General features: G+C 40.3%; 1 protein-coding gene across 3 annotated transcripts in view; it reads left to right on the forward strand.

Moving 5' to 3' along the window:
* The window catches only part of PDE4DIP (phosphodiesterase 4D interacting protein), a 276664-nt gene that overhangs the window by 140950 nt on the left and 114013 nt on the right, over positions 1–21701 (forward strand). For all 3 annotated transcript variants that reach the window (XM_072644546.1, XM_072644554.1, XM_072644549.1), the window contains exons 6-8: positions 2447–2549; positions 3444–3619; positions 5900–6017. In XM_072644546.1, coding sequence (XP_072500647.1) covers positions 2447–2549; positions 3444–3619; positions 5900–6017 — 397 coding nt within the window. The remainder of the gene's footprint in view (positions 1–2446; positions 2550–3443; positions 3620–5899; positions 6018–21701) is intronic.

A 21701-nucleotide genomic window follows, 5' to 3' on the forward strand; every position in this document is an offset into this window, starting at 1 on the left:
TCAAGGAGTTAAAACATACAGGGACAAATTAATTTCCCTGGGTTTTTATCTTGAGGGTTCCCAGGCATTCCTTTTGACCTCAACCCCAGGACAGGATAACTCTTCTATCCTCAAAAGAGACAGCTAGGGGACACATGAAATAGAGCACTGGGCTTGTGGTTAGGAAATCCTCAGTTCAAATCCAGCTTCAGACATTTACCAACTGTGTGTTCTGGGCAAGTCCCTTCACCTTCTGCTTGCCTTAGTTTTCTCATTTGTAAAATTTTCTTGTTCAGTTGTTTTTCATTTGCATTCAATTCTGCATGAGCCCATTTGAGGTTTTCTTGACAAGATGTTGGAGTAGTTTGTCATTTCTTTCTCCAGTTCATTTTTCAGATAAGGAAACTGAGGTAAACAGGATAAAGTTACCTATCCAGGGTCATATTGCTAGTGTCTGAGATCAGATTTGAACTCAGACACATGAGTCTTCTTGACTCCACTCAAAGGTTCTATGCACTATGGTACCACCTAGCTACCCCTTTTGTAAAATGTGAATAATAGTAGCACTTACTTCCAGGGTTGTGGGGCAGCTAGGTGGTGCAGTGGATAGAGCACCAGTGCAGGAGTCAGGAGGTCCTGAATTCAAATCTCACCTCAAATACTTGACGCTCGCTAGCTGTGTGACCTTGGACAAGTCACTTAACCCAAAGTGCCTCATCCTGGGTCATCTCCAGTCACCCTGATGAATATCTGGTCATTGGATTGAGATGACTCTGGAGGAGAAGTGATTCTGGTGACCTGCACAGCTCTCCCTCACTCAAAAAAACCAAACAAACGAAAAAAAAACAAAGTCAAGTACAAGTCATGTCATCATTTCTCTGATGGCATTGTCTTCTTCGGCAACGAAGGACAAACACACACACTTCCAAGGTTATAGGATTAAATGAGATAGTGCTATATAGATGTTAGCGATTATTATTACTGTAAAATAATGGCACCTTTCATCATTATCATCATCATCACCATCGTAGTACCTATCTCCCAAGGGTTTTTGTGGGGACCAAATAAGACAGTATCTGCTAAGCACTTATTGCAGTGCCTGGAGCATAGTAGGTAATTAGTAAATGCTTGTTCCTTTCTTTTCCCTCTGCAATGTGTCTTCCATTCCAAGGGAGCCCAGGAGGGACTGTTAAGTGGCTCCCTGAGGGTAGGATAAAGCTCTTCCATTCTACAGGAGAGGGTAGTCGTTAGGGAAAGAGAGGCAGCAGGTTCCTAATGAGCTTCTCAGCAAGGCTGGAGTAGCATTGAGGAGGGTCAACTCTCAGTAGGGAGTCTCCTCTGGTCACCTTGGATACAGCCCCTAGAAGTGAAACAGTTTCCACGGAGTCAGCATCTCTAGCCAATATCCCACAGCCTTGGAAATGAAGACATGGGGGAAGTGGATTGTAGTCAAGAAATGATAAAGAACTTGGAATGAAAGTCCAAATTGCATTAAGAACCACTCAGCACTTGGCTCTGAAAATGCCCATCATCTTCCTTTCCTTCTCTCTTTCCCCAGTCCCCACCAAGGTTAAGGACAGCTGCCTACCCTCTATAAATAAGCCAATGGTACCTGATTCACTTACTCTGGGGCCTTTGCTCTGGAGAGCAGAGAAGGGTAGCTGTGCCAGAGTCCTGAGGTCTCCTGGATAAAATGGTTGGCACTTCACCAAAGAAAGCTTATAAAAGCTCTGGGTGAGGGCTGCACAGATTTTGATGGACAGTCTGCTTTTGACTGTCTGCTATCAGAGGCAATGGGAATTCAAGCAACAAGAGAAGACTGGGTTAGAATAGAAGGATAAAAGAAGGAAGATTCCAGGGGTAGAAAGCTGGAAATTGGGCAGGCTTTCTTCCATCTTTCAAATGTTTCTGAAAAGTCCCCTTTCCAATTTCTTATCTTAAATCTGTGGTAACAGTGAAATTTTGGGGGGAGACAAATAATCTACATGATTTAATAAACTATGTGTGCTGAGTTTCTTAAATATTATCAGTGAGGGGATTAGAAAGACATCCTTTCCCTATCCAAGGTCCATGAGATAAACTCCTCTTTCTTCCTGGTCAAAATGACTTGAAGTTATAAGAGAACTTGATGGTTTCACCTTATTGTCCCCATGGGAAACTAATGTCCATCAGTCAGTCTGTAAACCAATATATATTAAGGGCCTACTGTATGCCATGCACTGTGCTAAGTACTGGGGATACATTTTTTTTTTTAAATAAAAACAGTCCCTGCCCTCAAGGAGCTTACAGACTAATGGGGGGGGTGGTGGTGGAGGAAAAAACACACAAAAGGAAGCTGACAAAGGGAAGAGGGAGTACAGGGAAAGTGCTTGACATGGAGGTATGGTGGAAGATCAGACAAACACCATAGTACAGCCAGGAGAGAAGTGAGGAGAGCCTCTGACAAGACAATGTCATGTCCTCACAGGGCAGCGGCAGAGAATCTGAACAGCCATAATGAACAGCATAATTGCCATTATGAAGAGAGGCAATTGGAAACTGCACACGTGTGTGAGCTGCTGGAGAACAAGGTACAGTTTTTACAGGAGGTAAATATGAACTGGGGAGCCGTAGACAAGGGGCTCATTTATCCCTCTGCCTGGAAAGAAGACTAATAGCTTTATATACATGTATGTTCTCACAATACATGTGCATGTACATGTGTGTACATACACGTACACATCATGTATATGTATGTACAAATCACCTCCTCCAAACTTTCTTCCTGTCCCCATTCCAGGGTCCCTGGTTTTCAGACTTGACCTTGATTAGAGTCTTGGCTCTGCCACTAAATCCTTGTTCCTCTGGGCAAGTTACTTGCCTAATCTTTTAGAATCTCATCTGTAGAAGAGGAATAATCATACTTTTAATACCCACTCCCTACAGGGTTGTTGTGAGGAAAGTAATTTCTAAACCTCATAGTTTAGTATACACTATGAGCAAGTAGGTAGTTCTACATACATTTGAGACAGCTAATTGGTACAGTGGATAGAGCATTAGGCCTGGAATCAGGAAGACCTGAGTTCAAATCCAGCCTCAGATACATATTAGCTGTGTGACCCTGGGCAAGTCAACTAATCTCTCTTTGCCTCAGTTTCCTCATCTTTAAAATCAGAATGATAATAATAGCACATACCTCCCAGGGTTGTTGTGAGGATCAATTAAGATAGCACCTTAGCCCAGAGCCTGGTACACAATAAATGTTAGCTATATTATAATAAAAGATAATCATCATTGTTATTATATATCAGTCTTGAAACATTCTTGATATATTACATGTCATATTATGATAATATAATATGATATTATTTACATATGATATTACATATCATTCATGAATATTTGAATACTTGAGCTATTATTATGTCAGGGCTCCTGCCTTATATGGGGCCTCTTGGAGATCTCAGTGTTTATTCTCTCTCCAGGAAACCAATCTTGCAAAGAATGAGGCTGAACGGATGGCAGCACTGGTGGAGGCTGAGAAAGAATGCAACCTGGGATTAACTGAGAAACCGAAGGAGGTCACCAAGGATGGGGAAGATGTACCAGGAATTAAGGGTCAGGACAATAACCACTGCACTGCCCTGGCCCAGAGAGACAAGTAGGTGACTTGGGCCATCCTTTGACTGACTGTTTCCCTTTGCATACTCTTGTTGATGACAGAACACATTCCACTATCCCTGACCCAAAGAAGGGTTTAGGGGATCCTCATGGTTCTCAAACAGTGCACCAGGAGGTTCAGTAGTTGGACCACTAGAAATCTGGCCCTGGCATTTGGGGTGATGTGCGGGAAACAGTCTCTCATCTCAACCTAAATATTCTATGGGTTGCTGTTCTTCATGGCAAAGAGTAGTACTAGGTTGCAAGATTAAAAAAAAAAAAGGTTGGAAAACCACAGGGTTAAGAGCCTTGACCACTTCCAGAAGCCAGTATAGACTTGGCTAGAGGAGTGGGAAGTCTAAAAAACTAGCTCATCTGTACCAATGATGCTGCTGCTGCTGCTTCTGCTGCTAATAAATGACCACAAGCATTATATTTTACATCTGAATGTCTTTTTTGTTTTTTGAAAAATGTTTTTATTTTCATGATCCTAGTTCATCATCAGAACAAACATGTGAAATAAATAAGGAAAAGTATTTCTATCCTATTTTATAGGAGACAACAGAGGAGAATGAAAAAAGGGGACCAGACTTGATGCTGGGAGATCTGAATTCTGATCCCAAATCTTGTTACTGACTTCTTTGGCCAAATCATTTCCTCTGGGCTTCAGTATTATCATATATAAAATGAAAGGTATGGGTGAAGGTAGTGTGGCATATTAGTTAGAGCACTGGATTTAGAAAGTACTGGGTCTGAATACTGCCACAGGTGCTGTTTAACTCTGTTAAGTAGCTGTTTAACTCTGGGCAAGACACCTCACATTGATCAGCCTTGGTTTTATCATTTGTAAAATAGGGATAACAATGTTGTTGTGAGGAATAATGAATGTCTATCACTCTGTTACAACAATTATCTTGTTTTATGCTTAGGGAACACCATAATAGCCCTTCAGTTCTACTTGGTCCTCTCCTCTTCAATTTTAGGGAGATTATTTTAGATAAAAAGTTCTGAGTTCAGTCACGGTGACTCTGAACCTCCAGGCAGGCAATTTTCTAACAATTAGGGCAGAAGTTACCTTATGTTTATATCTCCCTCTAGTTAACCCCTGTACTATGTGTCTGGGACAAGATCCAGCTTACTGAGTGTTTTAGATTATATTCTAGTGTCTGTGAATGGGCAGGCATCCATCCTGTAGGGGAAGTTGGGGGAAAAGATGACATTTTCTTGAAATTTTCCTCAGCCTGGGTCTTCTAAATCTGAGATGCCTGTTCAGACAATGACTCTCCTCCATAGCTTTCTTCTCTTCCACAAGTCAGTCCTCCATTTTCTCCTCCAAAGAACCTTGGAAATGCTGCGCTTGCTTCAACCTTCTCTTTAATCTCTAAGATTAATTCTTTCTTTTATACTAATTGATTGAGAAGGAGGGAAGAGGGGAGAAGAACACATCTAGTTTCACACAGTAGCTTTGATTGATTCAAGACTTTTGGACCTCATTCAGGTTGTTTGAATCCATGCTACTAACATTGCCAAAGGCATCAAAGCTGAAATAGGGTGTTTTCCACCTCATCCTTACAAATGAATTTATAAATGAATGAAAAGGTGTTTATTAAATGCTTACTATGTACAAAACACAGGATATATACAGAACTGCACATACAAATGAAAAAGCAGAGACAGTCCCTGCTGTCCTGGAATTCCTATTCTAATGGGAAACCAAAAGAGATAGCATTATGTAAAACACTTTGCAAACCAGAAAGTCAGCTGGCATTTATTAAGCATCTACTCTGTAGCAATGTTAGCTATTATCATTATTAGGACCAGATAACCTCTTATTTACTTCCTATTTATCCTGTCTATAGCTTGTTTATACACATTTGTTTGCTTGTGGTCTCCCTTTTAGATTCTAAGCTCCTCAAGGGCAGGGACTGTCTTTTTACCTTTTTGTATTCCCAGAGCTTAGCATGGTGCCTTGCCCATAGTAGATACTTAATATCAACCAATCAATTAATAAAATAATTAAAAAATGGTTATTTATTGACTGATTAATCAGATTCTTTCCAGGTCTAACAGCTGAGAAAAATCATCCAAAAATAAGCTTGATGACTTGCCTCAAGCCTCAGAGCTAGTTAGCAGCAGAAGCAGGATGAAACTAGACCTTTCTGATGCCCTCCCCCCTCCAGTGCTGTTTTCACTAGACTATTTGTTCTGTCTTTTGAGTTAGCCTGAAATCAAAGGTGATAATACTTTTCCCATCATTATTGATATTCTCTCATTATTCCAGAAGGATCAATGAGCTGAGTGAACGTCTGGCTGCCCAGGAGAAGCTTGTCGAACAGCTATCCAATGACAAACAAGAACTTTTGCAGCATTTGGAAGAACATAAGGGCATGGACATCCAGGTAAGACTCTGGCTACCTGCCTGGGAGATCATCTCCATGTTTGCCCCAATCCCAGTTCCTGGTGAGTGGAGCCATTTGTCGTCTCTGTGCATCAAAAGTCTGGTTCTACTATCTGAGATTCCTTATTTCATATAGTGCCTTGTTAAAGTTTAATTGGATCAGTTATTATTCATATTATAGCATGGAGGAGACATATGGGAGGAAAGCACCCCTACAAACGAGATGCTTAATTTGAATTTACTGAGAAGTAATTTTTTTTCGCTGAAGTCCAGAATATATCTCTGCTTAAATACCATTGATGGCCCTAAGATGCTCCAACAGAGAACTTTTGTGGGTAACAGCATAGGACCACAAATTTAATACTAGAAGGGAGTTATGAAGTCATCTAGTACAAACCCCTCATTTTACAGATGAGGAAACTAGGACCCAGAGAGGTCAAGTCATTTACCTGGAGTCATACAGGTAGGAAATAGATATGTACTTATAAACATGTGAGACTTGATTTTTTTGTATGCAAGTAGGACAGTAGGTGGTAAGGCAGAGCAGGAAAGAAAATGGCTTTAGGGACCTCAAAGTATTGTATGCATTGAACATATGGCTATCAAACAGCATAGAATATCTTGCTGGTCTGAAGTCATTTCTTAAAGCAGTTCTCATATGGTTCTGGGCAATGGTAGCTTTACTGGAATAAGTGCAAGGCAACACTCATTTAAATTGCTAAATTGTGCCACATGGTGAAACAATTAGTCAGTGATCTTGTATGTACATCCTTGGAAGGTTGGCTGCCAGGTTATGGATCTTGGTACATATTCATCCCTTGGTTTTGGTAAATACTAAAATGCATGCTTCAGTATTTACAATGTTTCTTCAAATGTCAGTGCTTTGAAAGATCCATTATTTCAATAGTTTGATATTTCCTCCATCTGTGCAAATCATAATCAATCAACCAGCAAGCATACCTACTTTATGCTAGGTACTATGTTAGACTTTGGAGATACAAACACAAAAATGAAACAGTCCCTGTCCTCAAGGAGCTTACATTCTATCAGGGAAGACTTCAAGTAGTTACTAAGTATGAGTGTATACAAGAGTATACATATACAAGGTATGACAGTCAGCCAATAAGTATTTATTAAGCATCTATTATGTGCCACCCACTGCAGATACAAAGAAAGATCGCCATCTAATGGGCAAGTCAACATGCAAATCATTATGTATAAAAAAAGATATACACAGGATACATTGGAAATAACCAATAGAGGAAAGCCACTAGAATTAAGAGGGGTTGGGAAAGGCTTCCTGTAGAAGGTAGGATTTTAGCTGGAACTTGATGGAAGTTAGGGAAGCCAGGAGGTAGAGATGAGTGAGAGTATTCCAGGCATTGGAGATAAGTGTATGTATCTACACATTTTTTAAACATACCAACGATAAATATATACACAAAATATATTACAGCCACTCCCCCTCCTTAATAGATGGTCTTCAGGAATCCATAACCTAGCAGCTAACCTTCCAAGGATGAAGCCCTCAGAAGTTAACTAGACTGGTTCCCAGAAAACAAATACTTCTTAGGTCCTAGCAGAGGTTTCCTTCTGAAGGTCTAACCTTCAGCAACTTAGGGACTACTCCATAGCTTTGGAAGAGGATTTAATTGATGTATACCCAGGTCCTAAATAGTACAAATAATGAATTGACTGAGTCAGACCAAAATTTACACTATTCAAAGATGTAATTGTCTAAAATATGGAAATTGGTTTCAGTGTAGTGGAAATGTGCAGGATGAATTTGAATAAAGTGACCACTTCAGGGCAATTCATTATTTGTAATAATTAAGTAATTAAGGCCTAGCTGTAATATTTCCAACACAAGTGAGAATGTCAGGGTTTTAAAAAATCAGTAAGTCTTTCAAATGTAAAAGAGAACAGAGTTGAAAAATTATTCTCCTTTATAATTTCATTTTTTTCCTTGAACCTGTGATTTAATTGTTTTAATGAACTCCCTCTACCAGGACAGATAGTATCTTCTCTGCCATGTATGGTTAGCACCTAATAATATTAACTAGCAGTTTTTAGGCTCAGAACTTTGAAAATATTATCTTTTATTTTCACAACAATCCTTGGAGGTAGATACTTTTATTATTCTCATTTTACAGATGAGGAAACTGAGGCAGGTAGAGGTCCTTGTCCAGGGTCACATAGCTTCTTAAGCTGCATTTGAACTCAGGTCTTCCAGACTCCAAGTCCAGTATTATCTCCACCCAGATGCCTGTGCAGAGTAATAATTTGCCTGTAGTGGGGTAACAGCAGCAGCGGCAACAGTAGCAGCAGTAACAGTAGCAGCAGCTGCAACAGTAGCAGCAGTAACAGTAGCAATAGCAGCAACAGTAGCAGCAGCTGTAACAGTAGCAGCAGTAACCGTAGTAGCAGCAGCAGCAACAGTAGCAGCAGCAGCAACAGTAGCAGCAGCAACCGTAGCAGCAGCAACAGTAGCAGCACCAGTAACAGTATCAATAGTAGTAATAGCTAAAATTTTACTTACTTGTAAATACAGTACTTGCCAGGCACAGGGTTAAGTGCTTTACAATGGCTATTTTTTACAAATTTTTATAATTATTATCTCATTTGATCCTCACATACACCCTGAGGATGGGATAGGTGCTGTTATTATCCCCATTTTACCTTCCCTGACTACAGGGTGACATAGCTACTAAGCTTCTTTGACTGCATTTGAACTCAAGTCTTCCTGACTCCAGGTCTAGCATTCTATCTATCCACTGTGCCATCTAGATGCCTAGACAGAGCATTATTAGCCTCTGTGGTACACTGAGAGATTAGGTAAAATTACCCAGAGTCACATTGCCAAAATGTGTCAGAGGCAGGTCTTAAATCCAGGCCTTTCTGACTTTAAAGCTGTCTTTCTGTCCTCTCTGCCAAGTAGCCTCTCTAGTCTAATATATTATATTCTGATAATTACTAAATACATGGAATATAGCAAGCTGAGCCCTGGGCATAAATGAATAGATTGCACTGCATGGATCATGCCACATTTGTGAGGTTCTTCTAATTTTCCTTGTCAGAACTCAGGGGCTAAGTCTTCAAGGAGAGCACTTGGTGGGTACCAGTGGCTGATAGTCTGTACTGTGACCTGGGAGACATATGGTAGGAAGGGTGAGGCACATGAAAATGTTCTGAAAATGCCCAAATGACCCTTGTTGGCATTGCTATAAATCTCCGTTGAGAGGATTCTCTTTCTGTTGGTTCTTATCTCTGAGTAATCATTCCTTGCCCCACCTCACTAGTTGGTTATAACATAACTGGATTATTTCAGCTGGTCTGCTGCACAGAATATGGGTGGCATCAGCAGTAACCACAATGCGGCAGTCTGGTGTCCAGGGCCTGAGTCTCCGTGCCATGTCTAGAATTATGAGCGTTGACCATTGGCTCTTTTATATCCATCTTGCTTGATGGAGTGGGGACCCCTTGTGGAAGGAGCCCTGTTCATTGGTGGGCATTAGGAGGGTCAGTAAGTCAATTCACTGGGAAGTTTGGTAGGGGGATTAACAAAAAAACGGGAGTTCACGATGATTATTGTAGAGACCTCATTCACTCAATAAACATTTATTAAGCACCTACTATGTGCTTAATATTCTTGATATATTAATATCCCAGTGTTTTGTTATGTAATTGTATAATAATATTACCTATATTTACATTAGTATTCAAGTGTTATAATAAAAGATATCCCTTTTGTCCCTTATTTATATTAATATTCAAGTATTATGTTAAAGGACATCATTTAACATCCCAGTGCTTATACTGGGATACAAAAATAAAGCACTCTCCGACCTCATAGGGTTGTTGCAAGGTTCTGATGAGATAATATTTGAAAAGGGCTTAGTTCAGAGTTTGGCACACAGTAGGTGCTTAATAAATGCTTATTTTCTTCCCTTTCCATAGACAAGTTAGAATTGTTCAAATGGAAAGGGCTATCTTCAGACGTAGTGGATTCCCCCTTAGTGTAGGTCTTCAAGCAAGACTTGGATGATTATTTGTTGGTTAAGTTTTAGAAGAGATAGTTGTTTAGGTATGAATTGGGGCCTCTAAGGTCCCTTCCAACTCTCAGATCTTATGGCTTTGTGGAAGTAGACTTAATAAAATGTGACTACAGTTTGGATTTATGTACTGATTCCAAGGTTGAAAACCTGATTGAAAAGAAGGATGATGGTGCTGTCAACAGGAATAGGAAAAGCTAGGAAGACAAGAGGAATTGGAGGCAAAAGATAATGAGTTCTGTTTTGGACATGTTGAATTTAAGATGCCTGTGGGATAGTCAGGTAATTGTTGATACAGATAGAAACTCAGGAGAGAGACTGAGGCTCAATGTGTTGGAATGGGAGTCATCTTCAGAGAGATGAACTGAACTCAATGGAAACTGTTAAGATCAGTAAGGGAGGATATGAGGAAAGAAGGAAAGAGGGTCCAGACTAGAATCCTGGGGTATGCCCACACATAAATGGCAGGACATGAGTGATAATCCTGCAAAGGAGACAGGATTAGTCCAATAGGTAGCAAGAAAATCACACCTGAGCCATGTCATAAAACCTAGGGAAGAAAGAGTACTAGAAGGAGATGCTACTGAGAGGTTAGAAAGGAAGAGAAATGAGAAAAGGCCACCAGATTTTATGATTAAGAGATCATTAGTAACCTTGGAGAGAGCAGTGTCAGTAAAAGGATGAAGTACAAAATTGCATTGTAGGGGGCTGAGGAGTGGAGGGGGAAGAGAAGTGGCACATTTGTGTAGATGATTTTTTCCTAGGACTTTGGTTAGAAAAAGAAGTAGGAACTTGAGGGGATGGTAGGATCAAATGAAGGGTTGTTGTTTTTAATAAGACTGGGGTAGATCTGGGAATATTTGTAAAGTAGTAAGAAAGGAGCCAGTACATAAGAGACTGAAAAATCAGAGAGATAGGATGGGGGACAGTGTGGGCTGAAACAATAGAATTTAAACTCTTTGGGGAAAGGCACTTCTCTAAGGTTGGTTTGTTTTGTTTTGTTTTTGGTCTTTGGATTCCCAGTAGCCAACAAATTGCCTGGTATATAATGCCAGACACTAAATAACTGTTTGTTGAAAGAATGTCTGACAACCCTTGCTGATTGGCTTCCACTTGATACTCCATGCCCAGACCCAGGAAAGAGTTCATAAGACTCTTGCAATTCATTTTGACAGAGCTTCTGGCTAGCACCCTGTGTACCCTTATATAACCTGATGATACAGCACCCATCTGTCTTCACATTTAGAAGAACTTGACATCAGAGAGAAACCCTTCTGAAGCATAGAGAGTGAAAAGCTCTCCTTTCATCCTCTTCCCTCCTTTCCTGATTCTCCCCTTTGTTTCTGTGACTGGGGGTGACTCACTCCCCACCCACAGACATTTTCAGTAGAGGAGTTATATGGTGGCTTTTCCAAAGTGTGTGTGTGTGTGTGTGTGTGTGTGTGTGTGTGTGTGTGTGTAATTTAATAATAAATATAATTCAACATAAATAAATTCAATAATAAATATAATTTGAGTAGGTAACACCTTCATGAGCCCCCAAGAATCCTATGAAAGCATGTTTCTCTAGATCCATCCCCTATCATGCCCTATCTTACATATGCACAGTGAATATTAGAGCCAAAGGGAGAAGAATGAATGGTTTTTAATATACCTTCCCTAACTATAGCCCATCCTGAGGAAATGAAAGCAAGATAGTAGATCGGAAACATTTTCTCTACTATAGAATCTTGGGAAAAATTATTCACACTCAGTTTTAAACAACTTGCAGGAAAATTCAATTGTGTGAACTGGGAGCTATCTATAAGGTCAGTGAAAGGAGGTTGATCGTTAACAACTGGGGAAGCCATCAGGGTTTCTAGCTCCTCTATGATGATTATTTAGAAGGGAGGGTCAGCATATTTGTAAAGTTAGCAGGAGATACTACAATGAGAACTGGGACTAGAGCCATGGAACTAAAAACTTGAGAAGCACTAATACCACCTCATTCTTCAGTCCCCTCTTGAAATTGAGTTTCACCTGGGTCACTAGGTTGAGAAGCATTGCTAAAAATACCGGAGTCACAGGTTTGATTTCCCTGTAGGTCTTTTCACATAGGAAAACCCTGTTTTATGAAAACAATTTGCCCAGAGTCACATAGCTAGAATGGGTCAGAAGTAGGAGTCTCCCTCACTCTGAAGCTAATTCTCTATCCTCTGAAGTCTAATATATGTTACATTGTAGGAATACCTAGATAGCTGTCTAGATGAGAAGCATCAAATTCCACGCTGCAGGCAAAACTCCCCAGTGTGGTGTCAGAAACAGATTAAAATGTAATTGAGAAATGTTTGACAAAATAAATAAAAACACATCGATAATGTGAATTTGTGGTTTTCTAAGTCAATTTGCAGCCTGCAGGGATCTATTTCTATTTGTTTTGTCATCCCTGATTTAGATCACAATATGTTTGGAACTGAATTAAATAGTTACATTATCCTCACTGAAAATTTGCTGATACTACTCTCCTACATTTCCAGAACACCCATCTCCCTCTTTGCACAGGGGAGGAATCTTCATAAACCACATTCTCAAGTTCAGTCTTGTCCACCCCATTAAAAGTCACCCTCTGACTCTCCTGCTCCCAATGGACCTCCACCATTAGTTGGCACCTGGGTTGCTAGAAACAAGGAGATCCTATAGCTCCTGAAGGAAGAAACTAGAATTGTACAAGGGAAGTACATTGATGGAATAATATCACCCCCAATTTCCCACCTTGCTGCTGCCTCCCAATTTCCACCACTTCCTACCCAGTTACTTCTTGGTCAAGCCAAAACACATCAATCTGAATTAGAATGGGCCCAGGTAGCAAGTTCACTTCCAAATTCTATAAGGGTCCCTTTTGTATTCAGGAACACCTTGTCTCTATGCTCCTCACCTCCACTTTAATAAGACAGTCCTTGTCCTGTATCAAGCCACAAAATCTCTTTAGCTTGGGAGACAAGTGGCCTAATAATAATATCTTGGTATAGGACTTTTTGTTCCTCTGAAGTAGAGCTACAAAGTCATGGGATATATTTGCTGATCATTTAAATCATTTTTGTTATCCCCTCTTCCAAAGCAGTGAAATGCCTCATCTCCTTGAAGCTTATTCATGAAACCAGACAGACAAGGAAGGTACAAAACAGGGGAAAGGGAGTTTGAGTCAACCTTTTTGTTCTTTTTTGGTCTCTGTGTTTTGTGATTTTTATAGCAAAAGATCTAGTGTGTTCGTCCTTCGTTGCCGAAGAAGACCATGCCATCAGAGAAATGATGACATGACTTGCACTTGACTTTGTTTTGAGTGAGGGAGGACTGTGCAGGTCACCAGCCTCACTTCTCCTCCAGAGCCATCTGACTCCAGTGACCAGATACTCATCAGGGTGACTGGAGATGACCCAGGATGAGGCAATTGGGGTTAAGTGACTTGCCAAGGTCACACAGCTAGTGAGTGTCAAGTGTCTGAAGTGAGATTTGAATTCAGGTCCTCCTGACTCCTACACTGGTGTTCTATCCACTGCACCACCTAGCTACCCCTTTAGCAAGAGATAAACCCATAAGCAAGATAAGTTAATGCGGGCTTTCACTGAAGAAATGAAAAATAATTAAAATGCACAAGCAGAGTATTAACCAAGTAGCATTACTTCCATCTTACAAAGCAGTCATCACTCATAACAATTTGTTTGGGTCAGGTCTGGGCTCAGATATGAACAGTGATGCCTATGGAACAAAGCATGCTATTTCTCAAAATAGCCCACATTCCTGAGTTGCCATGGAGAGATCTGACATGGAACCTAAGTTAAAAAATATTCCACATGCTCATTGCAGAGACTGAACGTGTTATAGGAATTAATGACCCAGGGCAGCTCCAGGACACCCACATATAAGGAGATTTCTCAGAGCAGCTTTGTGCAATCCCTTCCTGGAGTGGATGTGTATTAAATCTGCAGGGAGAGTTTCAATTTACAGATCCTCATCCAGCAGTCATGTGTCCTAGACACCCATTAGACATATGTCAATGACAGCCCTTATCAGTTAACAGAAGAATGCTGAAACTTCATAACCAGCCCTTCTACCCAGTTAAAGGTGTAAGATATTTATTTCCAACTTCATCAAATATTTACAAGACACCTACTATTGCATTCAAGGTCCTGGGCTATGTCCTATGCTTGCTTCTCCTCTCTGGTCCATCCTCCACTCAGATGCCAAAAAGAGAGTCTTAAACACAGGTCTGACCATGACATTCCCCTACCCACTTTAAACTTATTTCTCTCTATTTTGTACATACTTATATTTGTACATATTGCCTCCCCTAGTAGAATGTAAGTTCCTAATGTAAGAGAATGCCCTCCCTTGAGGACAGGGACTATTTTTTCTTCATAGCCCTAGGATCTAACACAATATTTGGAGCATCATGGGTCCTTAATAAATAATTGTTGATTGATTGGTAGTTGGGGAGATAGATAAAAAGATAACTAATAGTATGTGGAAACATTTTTAGTACTAAAAGAGCACAGACAGTGATCACAGTGGGTTAGGAGAAAGCAAAGAATTCACAGAAAAGGTAGAGACTTAAAAGAAGCTGGGATTTAAAGAATGAGTAGGATTTTGGTGAGCAACAAAGGAAAGGTGGGAGACATTCCAGACAAGCACATAGTTTATACAAAAGTCCAGAGGATATATAAAGTATTTCCTGGGATAATGAGTAGACTCTGGAACAGAGGGTTTCTGTAAGTGACTGGTGGGAAATAGAACTAAAAAGCTAGGTTGAGGCCACACTATGGAGGGACTGAAGAGTTGAGCTAAGGCATTTGGATTTTATCGAAGGTTTTTTTGTTGTTGTTCAGTCATTTCAGTCATGTCCAACTCCTTGTGACCCCATTTGGGCTTTTCTTGGCAAAGATATTGAAGTGGCTTGCCATTTCTTCCTCCAACTCATTTTGCAGATGAGGAAACTGAGGCAAACAGAATTGATTGAGTGATTTGCCCATGGTCACATAGCTAGTAAGTGTCTGAGGTCAGATTTGAATTCAAGTCTTCCTAATTCCAGGCCCCAGGCCCTATCCACTGTGCCACCCTGCTATAATTATCTTAGAGGTACTGGGGAGCTATTGAAGATTTTTGAGTAGGGCAGTGTGATTCAGGAAGATTGACCTGGCAGCAATGTATAGGATGGATTGAAGGGAGTGAATAGGAGTGAAGTAGGGAGTCCCATTAGGATGAGATGAAAAGGAAGGGATAGATAGGAAATTGTGAGGGTAGAATTGACAGGACTTATTTCTTCCTTAGATGGATGTTGAAGAAGATGATGAGGAAACAAAGATGAACTCTAAGGTTCAGGTGAATACTTCCAGGTGTACAGACTTTCATAATGATAGAGACAAATGGTGTCCAGGTCAAGGAAAGGCCCAGCTTCAAGTCCTAGCTATCCATTTACTATTTGCATAGACATATCTACTGCAGGCCCTAATGGGCTTTTCTCCCAGGTGCTGACAGGATTCCTTCCCATGGTAGCCCCTATCCTGACACTTTGCCTCGTAACTTTTTGCTGAAACAATTTCCCTAGTCTACACTCCTCAAGTCCCACTCATCTTCATGATGTCCCTCTTGAAAGGATCCTCTTTCACCTTCTCCAAATCCCTCAAAAGTGAGAATTGGACCACTTCCCCTTGCCTGGCATGACTCCTGATTGTGTGACTTCTCTCCCCTCCTCCCAGCCAGTTTCTAAGCTTCTTTGAAACTTAAGTTTCCTCATCCATAAAATGGGGACAATAATACTTATGGTAATTACTTCACAGGGATCATATAAAAATGGGAACACTTTGTATGCATAGAACATCCTCTCCCTGCACATTTTAGTACGTTAGGGCAAAGTCCTTCTTGCCTCATGCTAGTTATAGCTCTGCAAATAGTAAGTGATGCAGCTGGGACTCAAACTGAGGTCATCTATGAATGGTTACTCTCCCTATCCCTTTTTTATCTGTAGACAACAGACTAGAGTAATGAAAAACTAAAAATTAATTGATTCATTAACAAAAACTAAAGATTCATTTGAAAAGAACACATTCTTTATAGTTGGCTATTAATGACCTAAATTGTGTCGGATCCAATGGCCTTTTCTCAGGTCTCATCCTCTTTTGACTTTTCCAAATCACATGATGCTCTTAACTGCTCATTTATTAGAGCTCTCCTTCCTTGCTTTCTGTGCCTCTGTTCTGCCTAGTTCTCTCCTGCTTCCCCATTTCTCTGTTTCCTCTGCTAGGACTTCTCACTCTGACCTTCACTGTGACTATCCCTCTCACTCTCATGCTCTCCCCATCTTTATCCACTTACTCCCTCAGGGAATCTCCTCCATTCACATGGTTCAAATTATTACTGCTATGTGAGTTTCTCTCAAAGCTACATCCTAACCCTGAAAGGAGCAAGCGGAGACATGGAGCAATTATATTCCACAGCAGTATAAGAAAAAGCTGATGTGGGGGTGGGGTGGGGAGGAATACCTTTGCAGGGACAGGCTGCAGGGGATATCACGTAGGGGTGATGATTTCAGATTTGCAAGGTATTTAGCTCAAGTTCCAGCACCATAAAAATGCTGGTTATTTGATAACTGGCCCAACTCCATTCTTTCGAGGACAAATTAAGAGCTCTGTGATCTATGTGCAAGAAGTAGAGGAATGATCTTTGCTTCAGCATGTTGATAAAACCACAGTGGGATCAGAAAACCCTACTTTTCCACCACCATGCCAGCATATCAGTGGGAACTGACAATCTCATAACCAGTTGGTACATCTCATGCCTAGGGATGTGCCACCTTGAACCAGTTGGAGCTGACTGTTAAATTTTCAATGTCAGTGTATATACCATGGCAAATGACAAATGCTATAAATTAGGGCTTGATGTATTGCTTTATTGATTATCTAGACTTCAGAAATGAATGGAGAAAAGTTAATACAAATTAAAATTAAAAATGTGTCTTATGCACTTTTAACTCTCCAAAGAGCCAACTGTTAAATATTTACCATCACACCACTGCTCATGCTGATATTGCCTTGGGAAAATGAAGTCCATGTGTACTACTGGTCATATTAATGTGGAGCTACAGGGTCAGTAAGAGTAGACACCTAAGAATAAAATCACCAGGGCTAAAGTCAGCAATGAGTTTAATAGCTCCCAAGCTCAGCTTCAAGGTCCTATACCTGACCCCTAATGAAGACCCTGCCCCTTCTCTGAGGGCTGTGCCCATGACAAGGGCCCATGGTCTCAGACACTGGCTTTTTTCAGCTCTCCCATATTTTCAATTGTATGCTGGACAATTCTACTGTTTTTAAATCACAGTTGTCTCAAAACACAACTCATCCCAAACTGAAGTTATACTTTCTTTCCATATACCCTCCCTTCCCATTACCCCATTTCTGCTGCTGGTAGGACCCACTATCAGTTACCTAATTTAAATACCTTGGAATCATTTTGACTTCCCTCCCCTTCATGTCCTGAGTACAGTCTGTCACTGACTCTATTATTTCTTGTTTTGAAAAGTTGGTCTATTTGTTCAGATCTGACCTCAACTTTAGCTGTGTGACCCTAGACAATGCAAGTCACTTAACTTCCATCTGCCTTGGTTTTCTCCTCTGTGAAATGGGGATGATAATAGCAGCAGACTTCACACAGGCTTGTTGGAAAGATAAAATGAGATATTGGTAACATACTTTAGAAAACTTTAAAGTGATTTATAACACCAGCCATGTTGGTGTTATTGTTGTCATTAATTATTATTATTATTATCAGGCCAGGTTCAGTCGTGGAGGTCACCCTAGAAAAATCAATATCTATCTTTGACTATTATGTCTATACTCAGAGTTTACTCTGTTGAAAAATCACCAAATATAGCCTAGGTTTCCATAAATATGGATAACACTATTCCCATATCCTCTACAAGTATCCAAGGTAACAAATGCCCAATGGGTGTAGCTCTTAATGAACCAATCTATTTCAGGTCAATACCAGTCACTGTGATTTAATCAAGTGTTGTCTTTTTTCCTCTTAAGATGCCAATGGCATGCCCACAGCCTCTAATGGGAGGAGCTTTCAAGAGTCCCAAACAAAGGCTCACTACCCAGTAAACACCAAGTTGACTGGGTTACTCTCCTGATCAACTTCTATTTGCATCTATTAAGAAAATAGATAATGACCAGATAAGGATTGATATTCACATAGATATTGAGACTCTTTGCAATAACTACTTTTTCTGAGGCTTTTGACCTACAAATTGGGAATCCTGGATGTAGGCTAGAGCAGCTATTTTCAAAGAGGTCTCAGGACCCCTTTATAACTCTTAAAAATTATAGAGGACACCACCCAAAGAACTTTTATGTGAGTTACATCTATTGAAATTTACAGTGTTAGAAATTAAAATTATTATGAAAATACTTTTGACCTTATGGGCCACCTGAAAGGGTCTTGGAGAACCCCAGACTACACCTTGAGAAGTGTTGGTCTAAAGAGAACATTGAGCTTAGTATCAGAAGACATGTCTCTATCGTTTACCATCTATATGACACTGGCAAATCATTGAACCTTTCTCAATAGTTTTTCTCACCTTTAACAGAGGTGTAACCCAAGAGGGACCCACTAAGACTTTGTTTCAGGGTGCCAGTGAATAATTGACATCAAGGGGATACATACACATTATCCCTGCCACTGTTGGGATTTCCTTAAGTGATATTCTACCTGCCCTGTGCTACATTCTTATGGAGGCATATAGAAGCTATCAGGTGAGACATTCCCCAGTTCAGCCTGTTTAGCTTCTTCCAAGGGTGGGCTTCAAATACTACATGGTCTCTCTACCTCATCAAGACAATTTACCCTAGGCTCAGAATTGCTAGTTATTTGGGATGATAATAAATTACAAAGTTGTTGCCAGGATCTAATGAGATAATGTATGAGAAAACTCTTCATAAATTGTAAAGTACTGTACAAATAAGGTATTTTGACTTGACCATTATTTTGCTTAATTATTTTACTTCTCACCTTATGTCAGCTCTACCCATCAGTCTAGTTTCCCTTCGTTATATACATGAGATAATCATTAGTATCAGTCATTTTGTTATGAATTATCTAAAAAATAAATAAACCCTTTAGTATCTTCCTAATGGCATATCTCACCTTAGTTTTAAATTAGACATCATTTTTAGGTTAAAAATTCTAGCTAATATGATAACAGGAAGAACCATGAAGCTCTTAATTTGCTAACTAGGTCAGTTACGGATTTTTTTTGCTATGCTCTATGTTATCCTCTGAATTTTTAGTGATTGTAAAATAGGTCCAATTTATCTCTTTAGTTTTACAATATAATAATACTAGTAGTCAACATTTACGTAGCACTTTAAGATAATATTTAGAGTCAGCCCTTAGAATGTGTGCTCCTTAAGGATGGGGACTGTCTTTTTTTTAAAATTTGTATTCTCAGAGCTTAGAGCAGTGCCTGGCACATAGTGGAGGTTTAAGAAATGCTAATTGATTGACTGACCCTTTCAAAAATTCTCCCTTCTGGGAAGCTTGCCTTTTGTCCTTTATCTATCTATCTCTAGGTGATCACAATTAGAGGCAGTGGTAGAATGGTTAGGGAGCAGGCCTTAGAGTCGGGTTCAAATTCCTCTGACACTAGCTCTCTGACCCTGGAAAAATCATTTAAAACCTTTGTGAGCTTCGAGGAATTTTGTGTTATCTAAGTCATAAATCTCTTGGTGCAGGGAGTTTCTTCTTCTGATGAAATCACAAATCTTTATATTAACCTAATGTTTGGGGACTCCCAGGCAGATATATGTATTGGCAAGCTTAAAGATTTACCAACTGTGAAGGCAGAGACCTTTCTATAACGTAAATACTTTGCTTCTACCAGCAATACAGAAGATTGATCTTTTTGAGTTCAAATCCAGCCTCAAACACTTCATAGTTGTGTTATCCTGGACAAGTCATTTAACACTATTTGTCTCAATTTCCTCATCTGTAAAATGAGCTAGAAAAGGAAATGGCAAGTCATTTCATTATCTCTGCCAAGAAAATCCCAAATAGGGTCACAAAGAGTCCGGCACAACTGTAAAATGACTGAACAGCCACCAGTATTTGTAAAACCTACCTTACAGGGCTGTTGCAGGTTTGTAAGTGGTAAAGTACAAGGTAGAAGTGAACTGTTATTGGTGAAATGACCTTTAAAAAATAGGCGTGTCTGATTTATACTGAAAATCCATGCTTTGGCCTCCACCTCTGTCTTATGCCTGGTGTTATTTGCTTCTTACACACACCAGGGCTAAGGTGGGGTCTGGATACACCCTTCCATTCCTTCCGTCAGTCAGGGCAGATCAAGGCATACTCCCTACTAGACAGATCAACAGCTGCATTTCTGAAGAATCTTGTTCAACATGTCCTGACTTAAAACTCTTACTAGAGGGGGCCCAGAAAATGTAATCAAAGGAGACTGTGAGACTTCTTAATTTTATGTTGGGTATTTCACAGGATTTCAGAGCTGGGAAAAAGGATCCTCCTTCCAACACACCTCATACTGACAGCCTTTGATTGAATTGCTTTGATTTGGTGACAGGACCATGATATGTATAATTAAATAAGATATCATAATTGGAAGGAAGGGAGGGAGGAAAAAGGCATTTATTTAGCATTTACTGTTTATCTGGGATATGTGAGAGACCAAGGATACAAAAGCAAGCAAAAAGAAAGACAGTCCCAGTGCTTAAGGACCTTACTTTCGGACTTGGGAAGGTAACACCCAAAAGGGAGCTGGAAAGCTGGGGGAGGGGAGAAGACATTGAGGAGAAGGTCTCCTCTCCCTTCACCTTCATTCTGAAACTTGGAAGTCAGGAGTGGAACCAGGAGGAGAATAAAGACTGCAAAGTTGGGGGCTGAACCAGGAAGGGAACAAAGTTTGGCCAGGCGTTATACCCCCTTCTACAAAATGGAGGCCAAAGGAGGAATTCCCCTGTGGGGGAGGAGGGTGGACCTAGCAGAGGGATAGACTTGAGGAGGCTCAGACTTGAGGGAAGTTCCAGAATGAGGCAGGGGCAGAGGTTTGGAAGTCCAGAAGCGAGGGACAGGGCTGGTATCTCAAGACCCCAGAGCTCTTCAACTCTCCAAACCTAACCCCTCCCCCCAAATGGAACTGCTAGCAGTTTGTTTGTGTTTTCTTTAGCTGAATATCAGGATACCCGGGTTTGAATATTTGCATACCAGATTGAGGCGCTAAAGAAACAGATGGTGCAATTTATTATGATTGCATTCAAACCCTACTTTGGAATCTTAGAACTCTATTTTGGGGCCGAAAATTTCAAACAGCAGAGTTATAAAAGTATCTGTTCTCTGTTGGGAGGCAAGGCATTTGTACTGGGTGCCACATGGGACACTGAACATGTTCTCAGAGATGGCTGGTGTAACTGGGAACCTACTTACCTGGGGATTTCTCTTTTGTTTTAGTGTATTGGTTTCCCAAACTTTTTTGGCCTACTGCCCCCTTCTCAAAAAAAATTACTCAGAACCCCTATGGAAATCTATTTTCTTTAACCTTTTAATTAAAAAAAAATTGTGTCATTTAAAAAAAGATGCATCTTAAA

This window comes from Notamacropus eugenii, chromosome 2 (genome assembly GCF_028372415.1).
Source record: "Notamacropus eugenii isolate mMacEug1 chromosome 2, mMacEug1.pri_v2, whole genome shotgun sequence".
In the NCBI taxonomy this organism is placed as follows: Eukaryota; Metazoa; Chordata; class Mammalia; order Diprotodontia; family Macropodidae; genus Notamacropus; species Notamacropus eugenii.